This window comes from Mesoplodon bidens (assembly GCF_964165515.1).
Source record: "Mesoplodon bidens genome assembly, chromosome: 9".
In the NCBI taxonomy this organism is placed as follows: domain Eukaryota; kingdom Metazoa; phylum Chordata; class Mammalia; order Artiodactyla; family Ziphiidae; genus Mesoplodon; species Mesoplodon bidens.
In genome coordinates, this window is record NC_138166.1 from 77,314,520 (window position 1) to 77,340,898 (window position 26,379).

At 36.1% G+C, this 26,379-nt stretch overlaps 1 protein-coding gene across 2 annotated transcripts; it reads left to right on the forward strand.

Moving 5' to 3' along the window:
* Positions 1 to 1,259: 1,259 nt before the first annotated feature.
* ING3 (inhibitor of growth family member 3) lies at positions 1,260 to 25,258 on the forward strand. 2 transcript variants are annotated; one of them, XM_081244678.1, is made up of 12 exons: positions 1,260 to 1,398; positions 1,648 to 1,719; positions 4,304 to 4,404; positions 6,302 to 6,367; positions 14,632 to 14,728; positions 16,554 to 16,625; positions 17,455 to 17,574; positions 17,827 to 17,984; positions 18,817 to 19,010; positions 20,323 to 20,515; positions 22,881 to 22,919; positions 24,469 to 25,258. In XM_081244678.1, the coding sequence occupies exons 1-12, from the start codon at positions 1,371 to 1,373 to the stop codon at positions 24,583 to 24,585; spliced, it is 1,257 nt and encodes a 418-aa protein (XP_081100804.1). In that variant the 5' UTR covers positions 1,260 to 1,370; the 3' UTR covers positions 24,586 to 25,258. The 2 variants fall into 2 exon arrangements, 1 of the variants encoding a protein (XP_081100804.1); XR_014016710.1 differs by lacking the exons at positions 14,632 to 14,728; positions 17,827 to 17,984; positions 18,817 to 19,010; ... (1 more) ...; positions 22,881 to 22,919; positions 24,469 to 25,258 and having other exon boundaries at positions 17,455 to 17,547.
* Positions 25,259 to 26,379: the final 1,121 nt, after the last annotated feature.

The following is a 26,379-nucleotide window of genomic DNA, read 5'->3' on the forward strand; positions in this document are numbered from 1 at the left end:
AAGAAGAAAGGGAGGGAGGAAGTAAGACTGAATGCACTAGATTTTAGATAAAAGTACAGAAAATAAACTAGGTAATTCTTATTAGGATTGAGGTACGTTTCCTTTGAGATTCATCAATATGACAGGTAAGTATCCTGATTAAGAGCTGTGAAAAAGTCTTGAGTACAAGAAAAAGTAAAGGAGGGGGAAAGGAAACACATGCATCAAGTGTTTCAACTCCAATCTGAAAAACATAAACAGAACATTAAATTATGAACTAAAGACACATTTCCCTGAAAAAAAAAGAGTTAAGACAGTTGTAAAATAATAATACCCCATCTCTACTGAGTGCAAACGTTTTAAAGAAAAAGGAAACAAACTGAGCAGTGAAAGGCTAAATATAGCACGGTTGAACAAATGCGGGGAGTAGTCGAAAGATTAAAAAAAAAAAAGACAACTCCCGGGACTACAGACGTCTAATACAGGCTTTTTACTCAACGTTATCTAGTTATTGCTAAGATAGCCCATTAGATAGTAATGTTTCATCCGTTATTTCTGCTTGCTCACTTTTTTTCTGGTGCAGGTATATGTATAGATCAATTACATTAGAATGAAGACGAGACGGACCGCAAAATAGAATGTATAAGAGGCTATTGAGAAATATTTGTTCACCTTTTAATAAGAGAAATACATATTTACTCCATATTCTGAGTGTAAACTATTTTAGTTAGATGGCAGCCAATCTATCGTCCCATTTACATCTTTAGGAGTGGATACGGAAGATAAATTCCAGCAATGAGCTCTGTTTTAAACAATCCCAATTGCCCGAACTTTGCTGATAATTCTAGCGTTAGAACCTTTGCCGTTTGCCTAGCACTACTTGAAATCCATGACTCACAAACGCCGGGGCGTGGAATCACAGCAGTAAAAAACAGGTGAAAACTTGTTCCTAGTTGTGTTCTGCAGGCGCATACAACTCCCATCATTCCCCGTGTAAATATCAACAAATAAACAGAGGCACCGCATTTCAGATTCTGTTGCGCACCGTTCGCAACGGCGCTTGGTTTTTGTAGTTTCCACAGGGAGGACTGCCAGCGTGTTCAAGCTTGCTGGGGAGGTGCTAAAACTACACTTCCCACAAAGACGCGGGTGCGGACTCCGGTCGGCTTACGTCATTGCTTCAGCCAGCCAATGACCGCTCCGGGCGGCGGTGAGGCAAGCGCTGTCAGTAGCCAAAGTGGTTTTTTTTTTTTCTTTTTTTTTTTTTTCCGCCGAAGCCGAGCGGGCGCTGCTAGCGGAGGCGCCATATTGGAAGGGACAAAACTCCGGCGACAGCGAGTGACACAAATAAACCCTTGGACCCCCTCGCTCCCCCAGCTCCAAGGGCCGCGATGTTGTACCTAGAGGACTATCTGGAAAGTGAGTGGGCGGCGCTGGCGGGCCCGATTTGGGGACCTGCGGGCGGGCGAGGGCGGGAGTGGACGGGCTGGCGGGATGGCGGGAGGGAGGGGGAGGCGGGGGATGTTTCTTTCTCACGGTAACTGGCAGCCTCGCTGTGGGCTGCCGGCTCCCTCGACCCCCCCTGACGCACGCACGCACGTACGTAGCGACGTATGTGCGTACTTTCGCCGTTGGCCCCGCCCCTCTGACGGACTCTCCCTTTGACAGTGATTGAGCAGCTACCAATGGACCTGCGGGACCGCTTCACCGAGATGCGCGAGATGGACCTGCAGGTGCAGAGTAAGTCGGCGCGTTTGCCCTTGTTCGCTGCGCGCGTTCAGTGCCAGACTTACTTGCCATCGACACCAGCGACTCTGCTCTTTGGCTCTCCTCCGGCTCGCTCGCTAGTACAGAAGGAGTTGTCCAAAAGAACCGGCAATGCCAAATCTTGCCTCTTCTGTCTCCCACGCTAATTTTCTCCTGGCTTTTACAAGAGAAGGTGGCATTAGAGCACGTGTGCTCCTTTCTCGAATTTGGGACTGTGCAATAAAAGTTTCTATACCTTCGTTGAGAATGTAGATATGTTTTAGTGCACATCGGCATACATGTTGCGAAGATTTTGACTTGAGACTTCATGTATAGAACATAGATTTCAGCATTTATATTTTTGTTGAAGTTCATGCTAATCAAAATTCAAGAGCGGACAACACATAGAAGCACAGGTTATATGTAGTTCTTTAGAGACCCTGGTGAACTTGGAATGTCGCATTTGAAAAGTTACACACTAAAGGATACATTCTCAACTGTCAACAATATGGTAGTTTCTCAGTCAAAATAAGAAAGTAAATAAAATTTTACTGTAAAGCTTCTTGTCTGCTGTAACAAAAATTTTGACTTTTCTCCTTTCAGTTATAGCTTGGTAGTCTGGAGACGTGTTCCCCAAAATAACCTTGCTCTTTCATAGAACAGTATTTAATTTATTTGATCTTTTTTTTTTCTGTGAAGTTTCTTTAAAGAGTTTATGATTCAGAGAGGGTAAAGTATAAATACCTTTGGAGATAACAACGTAAATACTTAGAGCAAAATTTCGAAACAAGAAAACAGTGCTGAGTACCAAATGTATGTCCATCATGCTCTGAAAGAACCTCACACACCTTCCCCCTTTGTGAAATGAATATAATATAGCTGTCCCAACTATCTTGTAGAGATACTATATTAAAATTTTTAAATGTGAAATATACAATACACAATTAAAATGTATAATCAAGTGTACTTTGTTGGCTTTGTGTCACTCCTTTTGTTTGGAGAAATGTAAGTACTCCTTAATTGTTTGAATAATATTAATGGCTGGCCTTCATGGGGTGTATCTGCAGATGTTTCTTGATCCCATGTGTACCAGCTATGTTTGGAGTATACATAGAATTAAGATTGAGGTAAGTTTCTTGTGCTGACAGGTTTTCTTCTTAGAAAAGTAGGAGTGGGGGAAGATCTGGGTTTTGGGTTATGATAGGGAAAAAAGGAGTATCATGGAAAGCGATCAGAAGACAGAACATTCCAGAGTGCTGGAGTCTTGAGGTAGCTAAGAACCTGCCCCCCCGCCCCTGCTTCTCTGCCCCACCACGCCCCACACACTTCCATACCCAGTGTTCATGAACATTCTTTTCTTAGCCTCCTGTCGGTTTTATGTGGTGCATAATACAAGGTGATACATCATGAAATCACCTTCTTCTGTTCAGTGGATTGCAGTGTGGAAGTCTGAATTGGGTGTTGTTCCTCCAGCTTGCTCACGAAATTCATTTTAACTTTAATGTAGTTGAAATGCTAAATATTTGCTAAAGTAGTGTTTACTACAGGATTGAACGTAGATTTTATCATCAGACAGATCTGAGTTCATTTTAGGGCTTTACTAACTTATTCACTGGCCTTGACCACATTGCCACTTGCGAGGGATTTTTATTGTCTTGCGGATTAAAAGAAATATAGATAAATTAGAACGTTTAGTACCTGATACGAAGTGGGCATTCAATAAAGGGAAGTTGTTATTTTATATTTTATCATTACAAATGTTAAGTCCTCTAGCAATTTGGACTTGATTATGTAAGTTAGAGGTTTTTTTAAACTTGCATTTTTTATAATAATTAGAATTATCTAAAGTGAATAGGTATTAGGGATTAACAAAAGATTTCTCTTTGTCAGATAAGTTAGGAAATACACTATTATGCACTGCAGATCTCCAAAACAGTATAGTAAAACAGTTTCCCTCAATTTACATAGTAACAAAATCCCTTTTATTTATTTTTCCTTTTATAGCAGACATAGAATGAAATGACTATTCTTAGCACACACTTCAGGAAAAACTTATCTAGAACAAATAATGTGTGTTAAGTGAATAAATGATTGTACCTACCACGTTCAGTCATGATCTGAGATGATGGGGTGCTTAATGGTATATAGCAAGAGGTTGAAACCTTTTTATCACATTTTCTTATTGAAATAAATGTGAGGATTATCAAGTGGTGATTTCAATAAGAAATCGTGTTTCAGCATATTTGGCTGACTTTATACCGTTAGTTTTTGACCCCAAGCCTGTATCAACAACTGTGATATAGAATCTATCTACATTGTTGACTACTTTGACTATTGGAAAAAGTTTAGAAGTAACAACAAAAATAAATTATCAGTAGGGAAAATTGTACCTTTTTTTTTTTACTAAGGTAATTAAAGCACCATATATTTACATTATTAGAACACGACATATTTAAGTTACAGACCAAGTAAAACAGTGTATGTGGTCAGATATATTTTTCTTTCTTCATATCAAAGCTTGTATATTCAGTGTATGAGTTTGGTCATCTAAATATGAAATGTTTTTATTATGTCCTAGATGCAATGGATCAGCTAGAACAAAGAGTCAGTGAATTCTTCATGAATGCAAAGAAAAATAAACCGGAGTGGAGAGAAGAGCAAATGGCATCCATTAAAAAGGTATGTTCAATACTCTGGATGATTTATCTGTGAATTTTTGAGACCCTCTGAGGAAGATATTTTAAAATTAAATAGTTTGGGGGATATCAAAATGAGGGAAAGTTATCAATAGCTCTTTAGAGTTTAAACGTGACTTATAAAATTAAAAATGATGTATTAAATGTTAGAGCTTCAGGTATAGGAATTTTTTTATATATAAAATTTTTTATTTATTTTTGGCTGTGATGGGTCTTCATTGCTGCGCGTGGGCTTTCTCTAGTTGTGGTGAGCAGGGGCTACTCTTTGTTGCGGTGTGTGGGCTTCTCATTGCGGTGGCTTCTCTCGTTGTGGAGCACGGGCTCTTGGCACATGGGCTTCAGTAGTTGTGGCTCACGGGCTCTAGAGCACAGGCTCAGTAGTTGTGGCACACGGGCCCAGTTGCTCCGCGGCATGTGGGATCTTCCCGGACCAGGGCTCGAACCCATGTCCCCCACACCACTGCACCACCAAGGAAGTCCCAGGAATTTTTAATCATTGAAGCATCTTGGTAATTTAGAAAATTATTTCAATAATTAGTGACTCATTAGAGAGTCACAAAACCATTTAAAAAGTACATTTTTTCTTTTAATTTGTTTTGTTGTAGTTACAGGTAATTAAGGTTGCCTTGTCTTTGTATGTGTATTGTCTTCCAATTTGGGCCACAGACTGGGGTGAAAATTAGCAACCTTGAAACATATTTTATATATTGCTAGGTAACTAGGTTGGTGGAATCATAGAAGAACAGAATCCTAAGAACTGAAAAGATCCTTAAAAAGTATTTAGTTTAAAACTCTTAATTTATACATCAGTTGGTCCTAGAAATACAGAATTCTTTGAGTTTTTGTTAGTTTTATAGTACTCAGAGCTCTCTTCCAGTTTAGAATGGGTATCAGCTCTCCCCTCAAGGTTTGCTTTAAAGGTGTGCTCTAGTTTATTTGGGGATACGGTGGAAGAACTACTCACAAGCCCTCAGTTTGGTCATGACTATGCCATTTGACTATGTGACATGGGACAGGTCCTTTAATACCTCTGAGTAATAATGGCTCCCTTACCCCCAACCTTCATAGAATTGTTCAAGAATCAACTGAGACAGAAATTTGAAAACTAGTTGTGTTGTTTATTTTACCACATAGGGGGAATGTTATTTCTGTTAGGAGCAAAAACTTCAGAATCTTTTATAGAATTAGTCCTGACTTGGAGGATATCTGGAGGCCCAGGTGTGTGTGAGTATAGACTTCACATATATGCATCCTAAAGTCATTCATCATCCCTTTATCCTATTAGGTTTTTGGTGTAGCACAGCTTGGATATACCCTAAAAGTCTGATACTTAATGGAACTTCATAGAATTTTTAAAAAATAATTTGCTTTATATGGGGGAGAAATCTAAAGTATTGGTTGATTGTATGAATTGATACCTAGCTTAAAATGAGAATTATAGAACACTTGGAAAGAACGGACATGCAGGTCAGAATCCTTTCAATAGCTGCTTCTATAAAAAGGTTTAAAAATGGATAGCATAAATACTCTTTACAAATTAGATAAGTCTTACATCTTAAATAACATTTATTTTTAAAGAAAAAGAACTATTCATTGGCTCACATAACTTGTACTAGTATAGAGGCTAGACTTGGATGATATTTATTTTTTATTTATATCTTTTCTAGGAATTCTGAACATCTTCCTTTAATCCTTGGCTGTTGTCTAAAATTTCTAATCCTACCCCGTTTCCACCGTATCCCTAACTGGATTTTTATTGCTAATGTATAATGACTGACAGTGATAACAAGCTATGATAATGAAAAATGCAGTTATATGTCCTGCATACACATATTTTTAAATTATTAATTTATTCTTGAAACATGAATGTTTTTATTCAGGATTACTATAAAGCTTTGGAGGATGCAGACGAGAAGGTACAGTTGGCAAACCAGATATATGACTTGGTAAGTAAAATTAATGTGCATGCTATGCCGTATTTGAATTATGGATTATGTTTTAAATGGTGTTGGCTTATATATAATAGGAAGAACAGACTAAACTGAATTATTGCTCTCTTGATCCCATTTAATTTCAGAGTTCAGTGTCTACTTTTTGGTTTCTTTGTGGAAGAGAGCCAGAGAGTCCACAGTCAGTAGGTCAAGAACCTTATAGTTTAGCCAAATCTACATTGCTATAAGATTGTAGCTGATGTTGGGCTTTTTTTGTTTTTTTAACAAAAATAGGTGTTTATTTTACTAATCCTTATCTTCTTAAGGGAGTGTGCTTACTTGCCTGATAAATCATCTTGAGATTGTTTCTGTGACAAAATACACGTAAGAGTACTATGTTGATAGTTCTTGGTAGTCTGATTAAAATGAAGAAGAGACTTATTTAAATCTGTGTTAATGGATAGCACTCAGCTGTCTATTAAGTGACGTCAGTAGATATCGCTCAACAACTGGCACAGGTGGCAAAACTGGGAAACATGATTAAGTGAACTTTAAAAACAGGGTTTTTTACAGTAGCAGCAGCACTTCTTAAAGACTGAAATTACCAAGAAGACAGATATATGCAATATTTCTCAAATTGGTATAATTATGTTTTTTTTTTAACGTAAAGCATCTTCTCCCAAAGTATATACTTTAGGAAATACTCATTTCTGATTCTCTCTCAAAGCAAGTTAAAGCTGAAGACAAATGCTCACTTTTGATTAACTTTTAGCATATGGATTCATATCTTATTTTTGTAGTCTTGTGTGGATACAGTTTTATTACTGAACAGATACATGTTAATCTAAACGTCATTGGTGAGCATGACACAGATAAAAGGTACATATCCCATTTGGTATACATTGTGAATGCTATACTAAACTAGAAAACATTTGTCATGTAAAACCACAGAAAATGCTTGTTTTTATATAGTGAAAATATTTTAACGGATATAAAGACCTAGGCTCTTTTGCTCATACAGTTAGTCTGAAAACAGTTTCATAAAAGATACTGACTAAAGAAGGGTAGACTGGGCTGGTAGCTTGATTTACTGTGGAACGAAAACCAAAAAAAGTTCTTAATTGTTTTGGTCCTGAATTAGGTCTATAAACACAGAGAAAGACATTTATATTTGAATCCAGGACTAATTTGTTTAGTAACATTCTTTCTCATATGTAGCAACTAGGTGTCAATCTCTATTTAGAAACTACCTGCTTTTTAAATCATATAGCTCTTTGGTTCCAATCTTTTGTTTATATTTTATTTTACTACATTTTACACCTTTATTAAAAGTACTTCATGCATTTAGAAAAAAAAATATAACAAATATATGCTTTTTAAATGTGTGTGTGTATCCATCTCTTATTTACAAACCACACTGTTCATCCACTGTGTACTTGGTGTAATGGAGTTTTATGTGGGTACAATGGAGGAATGAAGAGTAAATCCTATAAATGCTCCTGTCCTCAAGGCGTCTGTTAACTAGTTGGGAAGACATGCCCACAGAGACATGCCCATAAGTAAAATGAAGAGCCTGTATAGAAACATGTTAACAAATAAAGATTAATACAGTTGGGTATTAAGGGGATCTGGTAGAAGACTGACCTAAGTCAAGCAGAGTTACTGTTGATTTCTTAGAGGGTATGAGATGAGTTTTGAACAGAATTTATTCAGAGCCTCGGGGGCCTGGATTCAGGTATTGTATTGAGGAGAAAGCATTTCACTCAGAGGTAATGGATAAACACAGAATGAAAATAAAAATTAGTAAATTCTTTGAGGGAGATAGGTTATTTAGGCTAGAGATTGAAGGAATAACAGGTGATGTATTAAATTGAATACAATGTAATGAATGTAATAAAAAGCAAGGACCCATAATGGATTCTTGCAGACGTGAGTTCAGCTACTTCACTGACAGTAAGACTTTGGAAAAGTTATTTAATCCTGGAACCTCAGTTTTCCTTACCTGTAAAATAGCAGTATTAATTTGTGCCTTAAAGGAAGATTTGAATCAATCTCTCTCTCTCTCTTTTTCGACAGAGGTATAGAGACAAATATAAATACATCTATATACATATGTCTATATCTGTCTCTATATCTCTTATCTATATCTGCGCGCGCGCACACACACACACACAGTGCTCGTAGCTTGGCAGATAGTAGGCACTCGGTCTTTAAAAAAACTCACTTCATGGGCTTCCCTGGTGGCGCAGTGGTTGAGAGTCCACCTGCGGATGCAGGGGACGCGGGTTCGTGCCCCGGTCCGGGAAGATCCCACGTGCCGAGGAGCGGCTGGGCCCGTGAGCCATGGCCGCTGAGCCTGCACGTCCGGAGCCTGTGCTCCGCAATGGGAGAGGCCACAACAGTGAGAGGCCCGCGTACTGAAAAACAAAAACAAAAACAAAAAAAAACTCACTTGATCTCATTTCTCTAACAAATTTTGTACTTTCCTGAAGCCACTGCTTCCCTTTCAGCTCTGCCAAGTTAAACCTGGTTTTTTTTTCCCACAGCCCCCCATTATTTATTTCTAAGACTGCCTTTTGTCTTTTGTCTACCCTTTCCTATCTCTGTCCCTTTCTTTCCCTCCCCTTTTCTTTTTGTTACTCCCCGCCCCTTCTTCCTTTTTGAATACTCCATTGCTATTCCAGGTGACCACGACATCCTTAATATAAAATCCATTCTTCTTGAGACTTTATGTTAATTTATTACCTTCCCACCTTTGTGGCCTTTCTCAGTCTCCTTGGGTATCACTCAGAGCAGTTGCTGTTCTGAAGGGTTCTGTCTTTGACCTGCATTGTTTCTTAGTCTGTTCACTGGTTCCCATGTAAAGGTAGTTATCTTCTCATCTTCAGCCCCAGCTCCAGAGTCTGATGAGACCAAATGCCACACGGTAAAGCATTGTTGTGATGCCGGTTTTTACCCCCTCCCCACCACACTCACCACCCAAGCTGAGAAACATTTCTCCATTACTTTTCCATGTGTATGCTTAGTTTTAGCAATTATGCAATAATTATTCTTCAAGCTCAAACTTGTCCTCTGAGTCTGTTCTTATCTGAGAATTCCTAGGCCCTGGAACTCATTGTATTAAGACTTAAGTCTTCTCGTTTTGCTTCTTTCACTAGCATCACTTCTCATGAATAAATAATTGTTAAAATGTTAAAATCAATTATGCACCCTCATTAAATTCCTATAACATTTAACAGGCGAGAGCTTAGAAGGCTCTGTGCTTCAGAGGTGAATAGATAGAATATAGTGTAAGCGTAAAAATACAGTAATTTTTATTTATAGATCCTTTACCCAGTAAACAATGGTACTTGTATTTATACAGTTCTACCTAGTGGGAGAGTATAACTTTCACTCATACAGCAAATATTTATCGATCTCCAGCTATGCGTGGTCACTGGTGCTGGATGGGCAGTAATGATACAGACAGGCAATGAATATAGGCAAACTAGATTCTTGGAGATTTTGGTAACTGCTGTGAAGGAAATAAACATTGTGGAAAGAGGGGGAAAGAGTGAGTCACTGGGGGAGGCTTTAAGAGTCTACTAGTCAGGATGAGTGTAGTCTAAGGAGGTGACATCTGAGGCAGTACTTGGAAAGCGAGAAAGAGCCAGCCATGTGACAGGCTTAAGGAAGAACATTTCAGGCAGGTGATGGCCCAAGTGCAGTGTCTGAGGTGCAGTGTCTCAGTCTCCTTGGGTAGACTGACAGGTTGCACCAGGAAAGAGGCCAGTGTGGTTGGTGTGTCATGGGAAAGAAGAAGACGGTGTGAGCGGGACAGGCAGAGGCCAGCACGCGTAGGCCTAAAAGCCGATGAAGCAGTGTTTTTAGTTTAAGAGCAGGGGGAGGCCCGTGAAAGATTTTAAACAGAGGAGTGGGACACACCTTAGAGGATATTGTATGTATGGCTTTGCTTAAACATTATATTATTATGGAAATGCCAAGTAAGCAGGTATTATTGTTACAGGTTTTGAGATACAGCAATTGAGTATATAATTGTGTTTGATTTTGCCCCTCAATGTTTTCTATAGCACAGTATTTAATTGTATTATTTTTCATTAAAGTATTTTATTTACTTTTAAAATCAATAGTAAGCTTTTTATTCCTGTGACCAGCACTGTACTGACTACCTCATTTATTAAGGAAAAAAATCAGACTGCGTAAATATCCACAAATGAAGAAATTTGTGGAACTAAGGGTTAATTGGAACGAACCGACGCTTTATTTAAGAGGGTTTAGTGAAATTTGACTAACAGACCAAAAAAAATCTATCTTATTAAAATAATTTCCTTCCAGAATCCTGATGTTCATAGGCTTTAAACGCTTTTTTGTGTTCCTCCGTCAGATGTCACTGTCATAAGGCCACATTAGATTACAATACCTAGTAAAGGTGATTTATGTATATGCTGATAAAGCTTGAGCTTTTAGTTAATGCTTGAATGGTTTTAGCAGCCTCTTACAGTGCTACATACCCTTGAACTTGCTTCTTTTTTTAATCCTGGTTTATTCCTGAGATGATTATATTTCAGGCCCACATTTTACCCATAAATTTGAGAATTCCTCATCTGATACTCTAATTAAGGAAATATATTATGTGAGCTTGACCTTTTGATTTGTCTCCTATCCTTATTGTCTTTTAGGAGAATGATCAGATGTAGTTTATGTGCTAAGGCCTTAAGTATTTGATTCACCCTAAAGATGGATCAAATTTTCATCTAGTTTAAATATAATTCAGGATGTGAAGAATCATTTTCATGACTTACCATCAGAGAAATGATTTGCCATCATGTTTCCTTTTTATTCCCCAGTTTACCCTCCTGATTCCCTATTACTAGATCTTTTCATGGATAGAAATTTCTCTCTTATTGCCATGGATTTCAACTTAGAACCTTGTAGACTGAGTGCTCATTGTGAAAGGGCAAACTCGACATCTAACTTTTAGAATTTGACAGTGTTGGAAGCCATAAAATCATGGAAAAACTTTTAAAAAGCTATATTCAGTTCAGTTTGAGTCCATCAAGTGATACATTTTAAAATTTGAATATTGGAAAACTGGGAGAGACAAAAGAGAAAGAATAAAGGATTACAGCTCTATGCAAAAATAATTAAAGGGTCAGGATTTTTTGTTTGTTTCATGCAGAGGGGCCAAGGGTGACTTAAATTTATTTTATGGTCATGAATATATTAGCAAATAATGTTGACAGAATTTCCTTTGTCTCTGTAAAGGTCAGAAAAAGGACAGTAAATTTAAAGAAGTTATGATTTGGTGTTGTAGGATATGATTTAGGGTTGTAGAATAAGGAACTTTTGTGGCTAGCATTTATTGACATTAAGTGGGGAACAAATCAATAATTAGACTCTGTGGTCAGCCTTGTGTTAGAAATCTGTGGTTAATGGAAAATCTCTCGATTGGATCAGTACCCTCTTTACCACTATAAATCAGTCTTACAGGGTCAGGTGTTTGTAGAGGGGTACGGTAACTTGGATTCTTGCTTCACCTGATGTCTGGGGGGCCATTATGGTGCTCAGCTAGGATAGGTGCTTTACCCACTCAGAATCATGTAGGTAGAGGGAATGCACTTAATGATAGGTTTCAGATACGTTCAGTGCAGCGCTTGCTATTGCTGTTTAATACTGTTTAAGTATCCTGGTGCTTTGTAGCTTAAGTAAAATCTTGTGGTCAACTTCTTTCCAACTCCTAATTTGATTTAGTACAGCAGTGGTGAATCGAATAAAAAGAATTCTCATTGTTTGATAATTGCTTATAATATTAATCAGTTCATAATCTTTTTTACCTACCAGGAGGTGGGAATGATTGAAAGCTCCCTTACAAAACTCCCCACCACAGTGTGGTTAAGGCTTTTCTGTATCTGTTTATTTTAATTGTGAATTTGGTTTTTTGAGTTATTAACCCTTCGGGTTCCACTGCTTTTTCTGAACTGTCTAATATTGGGAATTCCATCATTATTTCCATGTTTTCAGGTGGAATAAACATTATTAGTGCTATCTTAAAAGATAATTAAGCAATTCTTAAATTCAGGGGTGGGATGAGTTAGGGAGGTATGTATGGTTTCTTCATCTCACCTCGATCCCCCCTGCCCCCAACTGAGATTCTAACACTTCCTGTCTATACTGTCTGCCCCTATGACAGGCCACACCAGACTTTGTTTTTCTCTGAGAATTCTGTTTGTCTTCTTGTCTCTATACATTGTTTAGTTCTTTAATTATCACTCCTTCTTTCCACCTGTTTGAAAACAATCCATTCTTCACTATGTAACTCATTCATAATTCCTTTATGTCTACAATAGCCCAATATTATATTTTTTCTTTATGTGCTACTTCTGACCCTTTCTCGCTGTTTTTTATTTGTTACATCTAGGAGATTTTTATTTATTTGTTTGTTTATACCTTTACTGTGTTAAAAATCTTACATAAATCTTGATTTGTCAGCTAAATTTTAATTCCTATGAAGGCAGGGATTCTCTCATTCTTCAAGTATTCTCCGTTTACCCAGTGCCAAGCACACGATAGGAACTCAATATTTATTAGTAGTATAGTTGTAGGTAAGAAAGGTGGTGGAGTATTTTCACTGCATTAAGTAGACTTGGAATTTAGATATGAGTATTTTTTCTGATTTCCCTTGAGATTAAATTTTGACAATGTAAGAGATATTCTTGAATAACAGGTCTGTGTTCACACTTTATTATTGGAAGGGAGTTTCCATTAAAAAGGATGCTCAGTTACCTGCAGGTTCTTTGAATAGTAGCATGTGTCTATAATACGTGACCCTATAGAATTTTAAATAGTTTAATTACAACTTCTACCAAGCTCTGAAAAATTATGTGTGAAGATGGAAGGAAAATTGGGCCTCGAATCATTGAAAAATCATAAACCAGCATCCCAATGATTACTGTTAATATACAAAATACAAATAATAAGACAATATTCTTATTTTTTTCCATTTGAATTCTATTACTTTGAGTTAAAAAATTGACTTCTGCATGCGGAAGTTCAGAGGGCAATGTTAGGTATAAACAGTGAAGCACAATCTATTACAAATAGATCAGAGTTAAGTCTCATTTTTATAATGCACTAGTTATTGAATTTGGGCATGTTGCTTAACCCTTCTGAGCCTTAGTTTCTTCACTTATGAAGTGGAGACAGTAATAACCTATCTCAAAAGATTAGAGCAAGGACTAGAAAACATACACCTTCCAATGCACCAAACACATTAGTGGCATCTAACACCCGCAAATTGTCTTTTGCTACTCTTTTTCTCCACTCCCTCATTTAGATACACCTTATTTAATCGAAAGTCTTATTTAAACTTTTTGCCCTCTGGTGTATCATAGCATTTTGACATTTGTGAGAAAGTTACTCTTAATTATAACAGTGATTAAGAGGGAAACTATAGAGTTTGAAAAAAAGATGTTGACAATAATGTGACATGAATATTTTTCAAGACTTGGTGTTTTTTGGTTTCACTTCAAAGTAGTAAATTTGAATAAGTATTGAAAAAGTTTAATATTAAGCTTTAAAAATACATTAAGACTTGTTGCTAGTTTGAGGTGTCATAAAATTTTCTGAAATCAGTCCAAAGATCTCTAGGTGAATGAGAAAATACAAGTTTGCCACCTTAACCAAGGGCAACAGTATTACAATAAAACCCTTTTGACCAAGCTGTTTGTGGAATGGCATTTTCTGGCTAAAAACCCTTTTTGTTTCAACTCTTTACATAAATGTTTACAAGTATAATGGTCCACTTTCCTGCCTTAGAGAAATGTATGTATAGAATATAGGAGCCTCTTTGTTTGTAGACTGAGGATCTTTCATTCCTTACTGTGACAGTTTTTATGGTCTGGCAGTGTGGATGGCCTTGTTATAAGTCCGAGATTAGGCTAAAAGTCATCGCAGGGCATACTGAGAACTGTTACCAACCCTCCTGTACCACCCATCGCCCATCTTTCCTTTACTTTTCATATCCTACTTCTTCCAAACATTTTCTAACAAACTGCAATTCTGGTTTCTTAAAACTTAAAACTTATTCAAGGAAACTTCGGAGATACTTAGCCTAGCAGCCTCATGTTATAGATTAAAAACCTGCGGTGTAGGTTAATTGACTTGCTCAAGGATACAAAGCAGATGCACTAAAAGAAATAAAGATTTAGGTTTCCTCATTAAACTGACACTTTAATAGTGTCCCAAATTGTGGTGGTTATCTTTGATCTTCTTTGAAACAGGTAGATCGACACTTGAGAAAGCTGGATCAGGAACTGGCTAAGTTTAAAATGGAGCTGGAAGCTGATAATGCTGGAATTACAGAAATATTAGAGAGGCGTAAGTAAACTTTACAGTTTTGCATCAATGTTGGACAGTACATGTGCACATCATTGAGGACACACACGTCCCGCAGAGGCTTCTCAGATCCTGCTCCTTGGTGGACCGTGGCACCTGGGTGGGATAGCTTGGTTCCCAGCAGTTGGACTGTTTGGGTCACGGATACTTGGAGAGATAATATATCATCCACTCACTCTGTATGAAAATAACATATTAAGTCATTCCATTTTTTAACATGGATATATGCTAGTAAGATGAGTGGTAGGAACAAAGATTTAAAGGAATACAACCATGTAGAAACAAGTCAGCCATCTGGCATTACGTGTTTTGACTTTGCCCTGCCAGTTTATGCACTTACGTGTTGAGGAAGGTTGTTATTTTTTCTTCTTAAGGACTGCCTTAAAGCTTTCCCTCCGCTGTGTTACTAAGAAAGATTTTAATGAGTTCTTCAACACTTCCTCTTTTTCTCAAGAAGTCTTTCCTAAACTTTCTCTTATCAGCAAGAAACCATTTTAATATTTCTCTGCAAGACTCGACTTGATTTCCTGCTATAATTTACTCTTATCACTTCTAGGGTTTAACTCAGGAGACTTCCCCAAAATGAAGACATGAGCTCTGTTTCTTTAACTAATTTAGCTCTTCCAGCCTAAATAGATAATGTCCATAAAAGCAGATAGTGCTGTGCTAAGCCCAGAGTAGGCACTCACTAAATGTTAGTTGAATCAAGTCAGTATTATGGCTGATTTCTAGTAGAATTTAATTAAAGGATTCAAGCATCTCTTTTCTTGGTGCATTTCAACAGCAAGAAATAGGTACAGCAACATGTACCTATTTCTACACACAGATGAAAGGTTTCTTTAGAGTGTTAGGTTACATATATCTCTGTTTATATACTCACTAGATGTCAACTAGGGCAGCAACCACACATGAATCCATCTTGGTACCCATAGTTGCATGTTTGTATTCAGAAATAGATCCATCATTTTAGATGATCATCTTATTTATTTGTGATACTTTTATTCCAGGGGGACCCTATCTGAAGATAATAAGTATTTTGAGACAAAATAAAATATTTTATTTTATTTTTTTGAAATGCTGATAGTAGCTGTGAGTAGCAATAAGCCATGCCTATTCAGTACTGCAGGAAGGTTAATGAAGCATCCTCTGTAAGGACGCAGACATATGAAAGTAAATTAGATCAAGTTATAAAAATTGCTCCACCCTGTGCCCTGCCATAATTTCATCTCAAGGGATCAAGATAAACCCAGGAAATGTCTTTAAAAAGCTTGGCGGTAGAGATTCTATGCATCACTTTTCACAAACAAAATCCCTAACTTCTTTTAGGAAGTCTTTACTATCGCATGTCATTTTAATGATCAAAGAATTTTCTTTCATATAGTAATGTCCCATTGCCTAATACTTTAGACTCTCCCATTAAAAGGTCTTCAGCTCAGTAACTCTAGGTTGAGTTTTTCAGATCAGTGATGGAGTTATAATACCCATTCATCCACTTACTTGGTACCAAATGTCATGAATTCCCTAACTCAGACATTAGCATGCCTTGACCCATTTTGTACTTAAGATGAATATTGAAAAATAGGCTACTTATTGTTTAGAAAGAGAATCAGATTGGCTCAGGGTAAAATTGGTAGTGGTGACCCTCTAATGTGTTTGGCTAAAATGATGCAGGCATAGGCATCAGAGCTTGCCAGTCCTTTGCTGGCTAAGGGTACAGAGTGCCTGTATTCGATTGATGTGTAAAGTTCTGTGGCGATATCTCATGTGGTATATCTCTATGCCTCTCTCTCTCTTTTTTTTTTTTTAGGATCTCTGGAATTAGATACTCCTTCACAGCCAGTGAACAATCACCATGCTCACTCACATACTCCAGTGGAAAGTAAGTTTGATTTAGGACAGCTAAAATTTTAAAGACAATTAAAAATTCATTATATTATCTATGTATTCTTTTTCACTAGCTTTACACAACCAGTTGAGAAACGAATATCCTCCCCTCTTATTTTGTGAGATGTATTTTTTTCATCGTAATAACTGGCAGATTTATCTTCTTCATTTGGGAAGAGCATATTTGATTTGGGAACAGGTAGTCTGTTTTCCCTGGAATTCATTGCAGAAGAACGTGTGGTGCTAGTAGCAGTGTATACTGACTCCGTACAGATACCTGATTCTCTCCAGGGAGTGTTAGAACTAAGCCAAACAGTAAACTACTTGATTGTGGGCTCTTTGTCTTTTTTATCCTTGCTTTTCAATTTTTTAGCTTACTTTTGGCTTATAATAAAGTCTCAAATGGTTGGTGAGTTAGTGAGTAAATGAATGGTTAGTCAGATGCTAGCTGGCTAGATGAGAGTATTGGTGCCTTTTTTTGACAGAGCAATTTGTTATGAAAGAAAGATTGTTTGAAAATTATTTTAAATTGTAGTTAATGTTTTGAAAACAAAATTCTCCTCATGTTATATGTGAAACCATGGTGTATCATGGGTTGTCTTCACTACTTTGCTATTAAAGTTTTTTAAATGTTCGAGCAGTCTGCTCTCACTAAAACAGGTGACACAGAGAGTTCTGTTTGTCCTGTCTTCTCAGAAAACATAATGTTCTGTATTCCATGAGGAACTCAGATCATAACTGTATCAGTTTATAACCAGATGAAAGTACAATATATTATGACTTGTATATAGTTTATTAAATTTAAATTTTTTATTTATATTCAGAAAGGAAATATAATCCAACTTCTCACCATACGACAACAGATCATATACCTGAAAAGAAGTTTAAATCTGAAGCTCTTTTATCTACCCTAACATCAGATGCCTCTAAGGAAAATACGCTAGGTAAGTTTATTATCTTAAATATGATTGTTTTCTTTTTTTGTTTGCATTAAAATAAAGGGAAATGACAGCAATTAAGATTAATTATACAGATTCTTTACCTGGTTAAAGTCTACCATAGGAAGAAAGAAGTAAAAATGTGACATGAAAATTTTAAATTTAGTGATTATATCTGTGCTGAGAACTAATATATTTCAAGCTCACTAACTTTATGTTCTCGCTAACCATTTTTATTGCTTCTTTAATTCTATACAGGTTGTCGAAATAATACTTCTACAGCCTCTTCTAACAATGCTTACAATGTGAATTCCTCCCAGCCTCTGGCATCCTATAATATTGGCTCCTTGTCTTCAGGAACTGGTGCAGGGGCAATTACCATGGCAGCAGCTCAAGCAGTTCAAGCTACAGCTCAGGTAAAAAGGAAAAAGGTTTGGAAACAATGTTAAATTTTGTCTGGATCCTTGACAAACTCAAATAGAAACAACTAGATAGGAACAAAAAGAGTTTTCTTGCATTGTAGAGTTTCATTTTTAAATCATAGTTTTATGATATCTGACATTTTATTTAATGAAATGAATATGCAGAAATTCCCTGATTGATAATGAAAAGTAAAAAATAGATTCATACAACCTCATGCAGATCCCTTCTCATAGTAATTGCTCATGACGCCCATATTCTTGACTGTAAACCACAGCACCTGCTAGGACTGTACTTTATTCTTTTTTTTTTTTTTTTTTTTTTTTTTGTAGTACGCGGGCCTCTCACTGTTGTGGCCTCTCCCGTTGCGGAGCACAGGCTCCGGATGCGCAGGCCCAGCGGCCATGGCTCACGGGCCCAGCCGCTCTGCGGCATATGGGATCCTCCCAGACCGGGGCACGAACCCGTATCCCCTGCATCGGCAGGCGGACTCTCAACCACTGCGCCACCAGGGAGGCCCATGTACTTTATTCTTTCTACCAGTTCCAAGGCTTTCTCTATAGCCTCAGAACTTAGGTTGCCTTGAGTTTGTTCACTTCTGTACTGGTTATCTGTATTCATTAAGATACCCATCCTGTAGTTACTTCATAACTAGGTAAAAACTGCTCTTAAATCTTTACATAAAATAGCTTAAATTACAATGATGAAAATAATGGTTTAAACACAATAATATTGGATAAGCCAAAATAATGCTGTAACTAGTAAGACTTGAAAAAGAAAATACACATACTTATATTTATTAATACTACCAATGAATGTCTTTCTAAGATGAAGGAGGGACGAAGAACATCAAGTTTAAAAGCCAGTTATGAAGCATTTAAGAATAATGACTTTCAGCTGGGAAAAGAGTTTTCCATGCCCAGGGAAGCAGCTGGCTATTCATCATCTTCAGCACTCATGACTACATTGACACAGAACGCCAGCTCATCAGCAGCAGATTCACGGAGTGGGAGAAAGAGCAAGTAAGTTTTATTGCTACAGTAGCCCGTACCTTTACTAAGTATGCAGACTACCTGGCATCCAGCTGGGCTTCCGTATATTAAACAAAGGCAGCATGATATGATGGGTCAGGGTGAACTTTGGGGAGGTGGGAAGACATGACATTTCCTGCACACTGACTTACTTTGAAAGGGATGAAGTCTTTAAAAAGTGCTAAGAGACCGTAATTTTTCTAGAGTCTTAAATTGGGTTTATTAATAAATGACTTCTCTTTACTTTCTTTTGTTCATTAAGATAAACCATTTTAGGAAACTTCTTCTGCTTATAACACCTTATTTTGTCATGTGTTTCCTGGAAATTTTTTTAAATAAGATTCTTCATTTTAATTAAGAGCAAGTTGTCTTAATTCTTGGTATTACATCCCCAAAGTTGAAATTATGAAAATATCCCTAGATTTTGTAGATGAGACTCTTAGGATGATTATATAAAAACTGAACAGCATTAGGCACCATCTTTCCAAAGTACCTGCATATGTTAGGTATTCATACATAGTGAAAGTTCAAATTCTCGGCCAAAAGAATTGTATCATAATTTTATCATAATTTATTCTTTAAATGTATTGTATTTTCTGCAAGTAAATGTTGTATTTTCTGTGTTCCTGTACTTTCTGTGACTAAATCTCTAAAAGAATGATCAATGTAGAATTACCACAAAAGTGCTAAATATCTTAAAAATTCATTTAATGACCCAAACTTTTTATAACTGCTGATGATAAATTTTTGTATTTTTAAAATTTATTAGCATACATATAATGGTAAATTTCTTGTGAATTTTAACACTTTTTGTTTCCTGTCCTACACAGGTAAGTATTCACATGTCAGTTGATGGTCATGATTATTTTCATCAAATGCTTCTGTGTATTTGTATTTTAGATTTTGATGAAGAGTATTCAGTTTGCTTAAAAATACAAAGAATGTCTGTAAGGTAGCCATAACTAATACTAATTCTTAAAAGTATTACCTACAATTTAAATCCATGGTAAGTAGTAACTGATTAAAAATTTATTCTAAAAACTTTGAAATATTTTGAAAGAATTTCCTTTGAATATACTTGTTCTCCAGAAAACAAAAAAATCTCAGATAAAAATAAACTGTTATGAAAAATGTTTTATTGCTCTAAACAATTGTGCTTTTAAATCTGTTTATCAGATTCTTTGAGTGTTAAATATTAATTTATACATTTAATGTTATTTCATATCATACCACTTACTTAGAAGTTATCTTCAGGTAACTTCTTATGGATGCTGAGCAAATAAAACTGATACTGTTTTTTCAGAAACAACAACAAGTCTTCAAGCCAGCAGTCATCATCTTCCTCCTCCTCTTCTTCCTTATCATCATGTTCTTCATCATCAACTGTTGTACAAGAAATCTCTCAACAAACAACAGTTGTACCAGAATCTGATTCGAACAGTCAGGTTGATTGGACTTACGACCCAAATGAACCACGATACTGCATTTGTAATCAGGTAAAAATCTGACATAGGTCTATAAAAGCATAATCTGAATAAATTAGGAAAAAGAGCTACTCCATTTTTTTAGAGTTCTTTTTATTCCAGTTAAAAATACCTTTGCTTCTTTAATATATTTTTCTCCTGCTTCTTATAAAAATGATGTGTTTGCTGTAAGTACAAAGAGTATAAAGAAACATATAAGTCATCCATAATCTTGGCCCTCAGATATAACCTATAATTAAACATTTTGATGTACTACTACTATATACCCCACATGGATGTTGTCTTAGCCTGCTCAGGCTGCCATAATAAAATACAACAGACTGGGTGGCTTAAACAACAGAAATTTGTTTTCTCACAGTTTTGGAGGCTGGCTAGTCCAAAATTAAGGTGCTGGCCAACTGTGTTCCTGGTGAGGGCTCTCTTCCTGGCTTGCAGACGGCCCCCTTCTTGTTGAGTCCTCACATGGTGAAGAAAGAGAGCTTTGGTATCTCTTCCTTTCGTTATAAGGACACCAACTTGATTGAATTAGGGCTCCACCCTTATGGCCTCATTTAACCTTTATCCTCTCCTCACAGGCAGTCACATTGGGGTTTAAGACTTTAACACATGAATTTTGGGAAGGGACACAAGCATTCAGTCCATAATACATATGTACACAGGTACACACATAGGTGTATGTGTATTTGAATTTGACAGTTGGAATCATGGTATGTCCTTTTATGTAACTGGCCTTTTTCACTAAATCGTGTACTGAACATGATTTTTCTTGTCATTTTTTTCTTCTCACAGTTATCTTTTATACTCTGTACTGTAACTTATTTAGTCAATATTTAGCTATAAATTATTTTAGTGGTTTTATTTTTTCAAAATTACAAATAACATTATGGTAGGCATTTTTTATCTAATCCATTTCATACATCTAATTTCTAGGACAATCCTTTAGAATTAAAATTAAGTTATAAATATTTGACACCAACTACCAAATTATCTTCTAAAATTTATTACCAAAATTAATAAATTGATGAATATGCCTGTTTCCTAAACCCTGTCCAGCACTGCATTTTATTCTCTCTTAAAAACCATGTACGTACGAATTTTGATAGTTTTGAATCACACAGTGGTTTCAATTTACCTTAGTAGTAAGATTGGATTTTTTTTGGCCATTTTGATTTCTTCTTTTATGAGTTGGCTGATTTTTTCTATCATTTTTGTCATATATAAATATTTTGCTTGGTTTAGTTTCTTAATTCTAAAATTACAATTTTATGTAGTAATGACTGTCAGTCTTTTTCTTTGTGAATTCAGCCATGGATTATATCCTTAGGAAGGCCTCTTCCCCTTTACCCCTTATAAATGTGTCTTGATTTGTAAATGTTTTGGTCTGTTGATATGCTTTAATTTCTTCACATTTAAATCTTTAATCTGTCTGCAGTATATTGTGTTTAACAGTGTGAGTTGCCAATCTAATTGGTAAGAATATGCCATTTAAGAGTTTGCTAGTTCTACTGTCACCTGATAAACATTTTTCAACATTAATGATTAAGAATATCCTGTAAATATCCTGGCAGTAGAGGTAGATTACCTACAAAAGAACAAAATCAGATTCACCCTAGATTTCCCCTCTATAACACTAAAAACTAGAAGTTGATGAAATATGTCTGTAGAGCTTTGAGGGAGAGATCTAAGTGCCCCCCCACCCCGGGCCCCTACCTCACACCCCCACAAATTGTTACCCAGAGAAGTTGTTGATCATGTGCGTAGAACTGCAAACAGATATTTTCACTCATGCAAAGAATCAGGAAGTATGCCATCTAGTAAAATAAACTCTATCTGAAAATGTATTCCGTTCATTGAGAACTTAAATGAATTCAGGAATTAGGAAGTCGTGCTGTAAAGTGCTAGTGAAGAACAGCTAAAAGAAAAATGAGAAAGGACATATAATAAATAGATTATAAGTTTAGAAGTTTCAATGAAATGGGCTATTGACTGCAAAAATATAAATGACCTAACCTGACCCAAGAAAAAGTAAAAAAAAAAAAACTTAAGTATGTAAATAATCAAGAAAGAAACTTAAAATCTTTATAAAAGAAACCACCCAAAAAGTTGGCTCCTTTGTCGAGGTAGTTTACAGAACAAATTCTTGCAGACTTTCAAAGAGTACATAATTTCTGTGTATCTCCCCCTACATCCCAGTCCCAAAAAAATCCTTCAGAAAAAAAACCTGTAAACTGTGTAAAACTATATGCCCTGTTTCTTAATGCAGTTGTATATTCAGTGTATTTCCCTCTATTTTCTTAACAGTATCATAGACAATTAATTTGGGTTTAGGTGCTTGTTATATAGTCATAACAAAAATATTTAATTTTCTTTTAACTAGGTATCCTATGGTGAGATGGTGGGCTGCGATAACCAAGATGTAAGTATTAAATTTTTCTATTTAGGAATGAAAAAATCACAGATTATTATTGCTAGAATGTATACTTTTTTGTTGACTGTCTCTCAGTATAAGAAAACAGGTTTGAAGTTATGTTCATTATAATAATGCTAGCGTATTCCTCCCCCAAATAGGATAGTATCCCTTAATGTATTCCCTATTTTAACTTCTTTAAAGCTAATTTTACTAGCTTTTTTAAAGCTAGTTTTATGTGCAGATTATACTTCTCAAAAGGTGCTACGTTGTATGAAAATTAGAAACACCCTCCTCCCCTTTTGCCAAAGAATGCTGTGTTTGCTAGAATTCAGTTCACTTATCACAGTGAAGAATTGGAACTTTAGAACAGTACATTCTTTCAGGAAGCATGATGCTAAAGTGAAGGCTCTAACGTGGGTTATTTTCCTCCTGTTAGTGTAGTATTTCCTAAGGTACTCTGCAAGTGTCAGCTGATAAGAGCCACTTCTGATATTAAAAAATAAAGAAGGTTTGAAAGAAAAGAATTCCTATTTATTTTCTTTGAAGCTAATTTGGGTTAGAGATATGTTTTAAATGCTGAGAATATTTTTATCTAGTAATTTCCACTCCCTTCTTAACTGTCACATAGCTCAGCTCCCTTTTGTCCATCTTTTCCTCCAGAGGGGTAACTGAACCCTGAATTCTAAAGAGGACTAATCAGTAATGTCAAGATCCTAAGGTTAATAATAAGAGTTTTAAATTTTTAAAACAATTTGAAAATTGATCAGAATTGGCTCATGAAAACGTGTGCTTTCCTGACCTGCCAGGTTCCCAACAACACGTTCACATAGAGAAAGACTTTCCTTCCACTCCCTGTGCAGAACCACTGTGGGCTGTTTGTGATTATTGCAAAACCATTTCAAGAAGACCATTGTAAACTGTCTTCTGGGGCGCTTAGTGCAAATGAGGGATGAGAGTTCTGTGAATACCCCGTCATACTCTCTCTGATCCCTCTCATTCCCAGTTGTGCTCTTCTAAGTGCTCAGATTTTCTGTGAAAGTGTAGAACCACTTAGTATACTGCACAGTGGAACTCCTTTTCTCTGCATATCTAGGGATAGATACACCAGAAAGGAAACCCAGGGCAGTCCTTTATGTCTTTAATTACAAGTAGCTTGTTCTGCTTTATGAGCAAATGAATAAGGCTGAATATTAAATAAAATCTTTAAAATACATTTACCGCCTGTGTGAGAGACCCGTCTCACTTCATCTTGTCCTTGTGAGTTGGTGTCAATGTACTCTCCACCTTAACGGAAATTAGTGAATTTGTGTTCATTATTTAAGATTATGGGAGTAGATTACATGAACCTCAGAGTTAACAAAGATGCATAATTTTCTGTCTCTATTTCCTCATCTTTGAAACTTACCAGTTGGACTAAATGAACAATAAATCAGCTCCTAGATGTCAAAGTTCTGTTTCTATGGCTCTAATTATTAATATTTAGTCTGCTGGGCATATTTTAACATACTTCCTAATCTTTTACTAAAAACTATTTCTTTGCATTTTTGCTTTCTAGTGCCCCATAGAATGGTTCCATTATGGATGTGTTGGATTGACAGAAGCACCAAAAGGAAAATGGTACTGTCCACAGTGCACCGCTGCCATGAAAAGAAGAGGCAGTCGGCACAAATAAGGGTGGTCGTTTCATTTGAGAAAGAAAAAAACTCCAACATTTTATATAGGACTTTAAAAAAAGGAAAAAAAGAGAGAGAAGAGACAATGCATTTCCAGGCAACCACTTAAAGGATTTACATAGACAATCCTATAAGATCTTGAACTTGAATTTTATGGGTTGTATTTTAATAATGTAAGTAAATTATTTATGCACTCCTGGTGTGCTCTGAATATTATTCCAGTCAGCCTTGGATTATTTCAGTGGCCAACATATGCAGACGTTTGTACTCCTCAACCATTTTCTCCAAGTAATGGGCATTCTATAATTTAGACTTCAAAGAATTCCAGCGATGAAGATTTTAAGAAAAGGATTTTATATTCAACAGGTATGTTCTGCTGCATGTACTGTACTCCAGAGCTGTTACATAACACTGTATATAAATGGTTGCAAAACAAAAAAAAGTCAGTGCTTCTAAAAAGAATTTAAGATAATGGTTTTTTAAATGCCTTTATAATAAGCTTTGTTTCTTTGTGAAACTAAATTCAGCGGGCTGAAGGAAATGGTTCATGTGATAAAGTGGGCTGGTGTCCTCTAGAGTACCTGGGTACATAAACAGAAATTCCTGTAGGTAAAACCTAATCTGTGCCATTAGTCTTTATATGTTTCTGCATCCAGATAGAGTGCAGTTCATGAGGGTGGGAGGGGGAGGGGCTGAGGGGAAAGGGTGTTTAAGTGATACATTTTTATACCAAATGTGTTTATTTTTTTGTGCAAGTAATCCTTAAAATTGCAATTGTATTAGGTGTTAAAATAAAGTTTTTAAAAAATTACTTGTATTTATACTTCACACTTAATAATGAAAATTTCTTAATTCCAACTAACTTCCGATTTTCATAATCTAAAAAGGACAGAGACCCGGGACACAGAATGCTGCGTAATCTGTTATTTCTTTAATAATGCTTGGAATTTGTGATATGAAAATAAGGGAAAGACATTTTTAATGCAAATTTGAAATGCAAATGTATTTTTCTAGGACATCTCCCTGACTTTTCCTTCAGTCTAAGGGACATGAAAGAAGTCTAACTACAGCAGATAAAATGAAAATAATGATTGTAGTTGTTTTGACTTGTGGCAGTGTGGCCAACTTAAGTAAAGAGAACCCTTGGATTGGAGTTTAAAATTCAGTTCTCTTTTTGATTCTACCACATGTTGGTATGACAGTTAATTCACATCTTAAATCACTCTGGGCCTTATTAAACCAGGGTGACGCTGGCTTCAGAATGTCTATAAAGCACTCCTAAGGTTTTATTCTATAGGTGCTATTTAAATTATAAATTTTGCATAGTGGAAGTTTTATTTAAGGTATAATATCGAGTCTGGTCGATAGAAAAATCCTTAAAACTTTAGAAATACTTTTTATGTTGTATTTCTTTTATATTGAAACTTACTGGGCCCATCAGGTTTCTGCTTTAATCAAAACCACTTATGAGCCTCTTAGAACTTATACAGAAAACTATGAAATCTATGCAATGCTACCCAAAGGGTATGGATTAGATAGGGTGTTTCAAAGGTCTCTTCCAGCTTCAAGATTCCATAATTCTGAGCTGCTGCAGTCTGATTTTATAACTGGACAGCCCATAAAACTAAGTTAGGTTCATTTGTGAGTATTCATGATTTCGTGATACTGAGTATTTTCATGGAGATTTTATAAACCTTTAAAAAATAATATATAATGTAGTATTCAGTTAGCTTATTAGCATGTTGCCTGGAGATGCTCAGTGGTATTGTTTAATCTGTATATAATGACTTTTC

Coding starts and splice junctions, on each gene's coding strand:
- ING3 (XM_081244678.1), top strand. CDS start 1,371: ATGTTGTACCTAGAGGACTATCTGGAAA. Junction 14,729..16,553: donor TACAGAAATATTAGAGAGGC/GTAAGTAAACTT, acceptor TTTTTTTTTTAG/GATCTCTGGAATTAGATACT. Junction 17,985..18,816: donor CAGTTCAAGCTACAGCTCAG/GTAAAAAGGAAA, acceptor TGTCTTTCTAAG/ATGAAGGAGGGACGAAGAAC.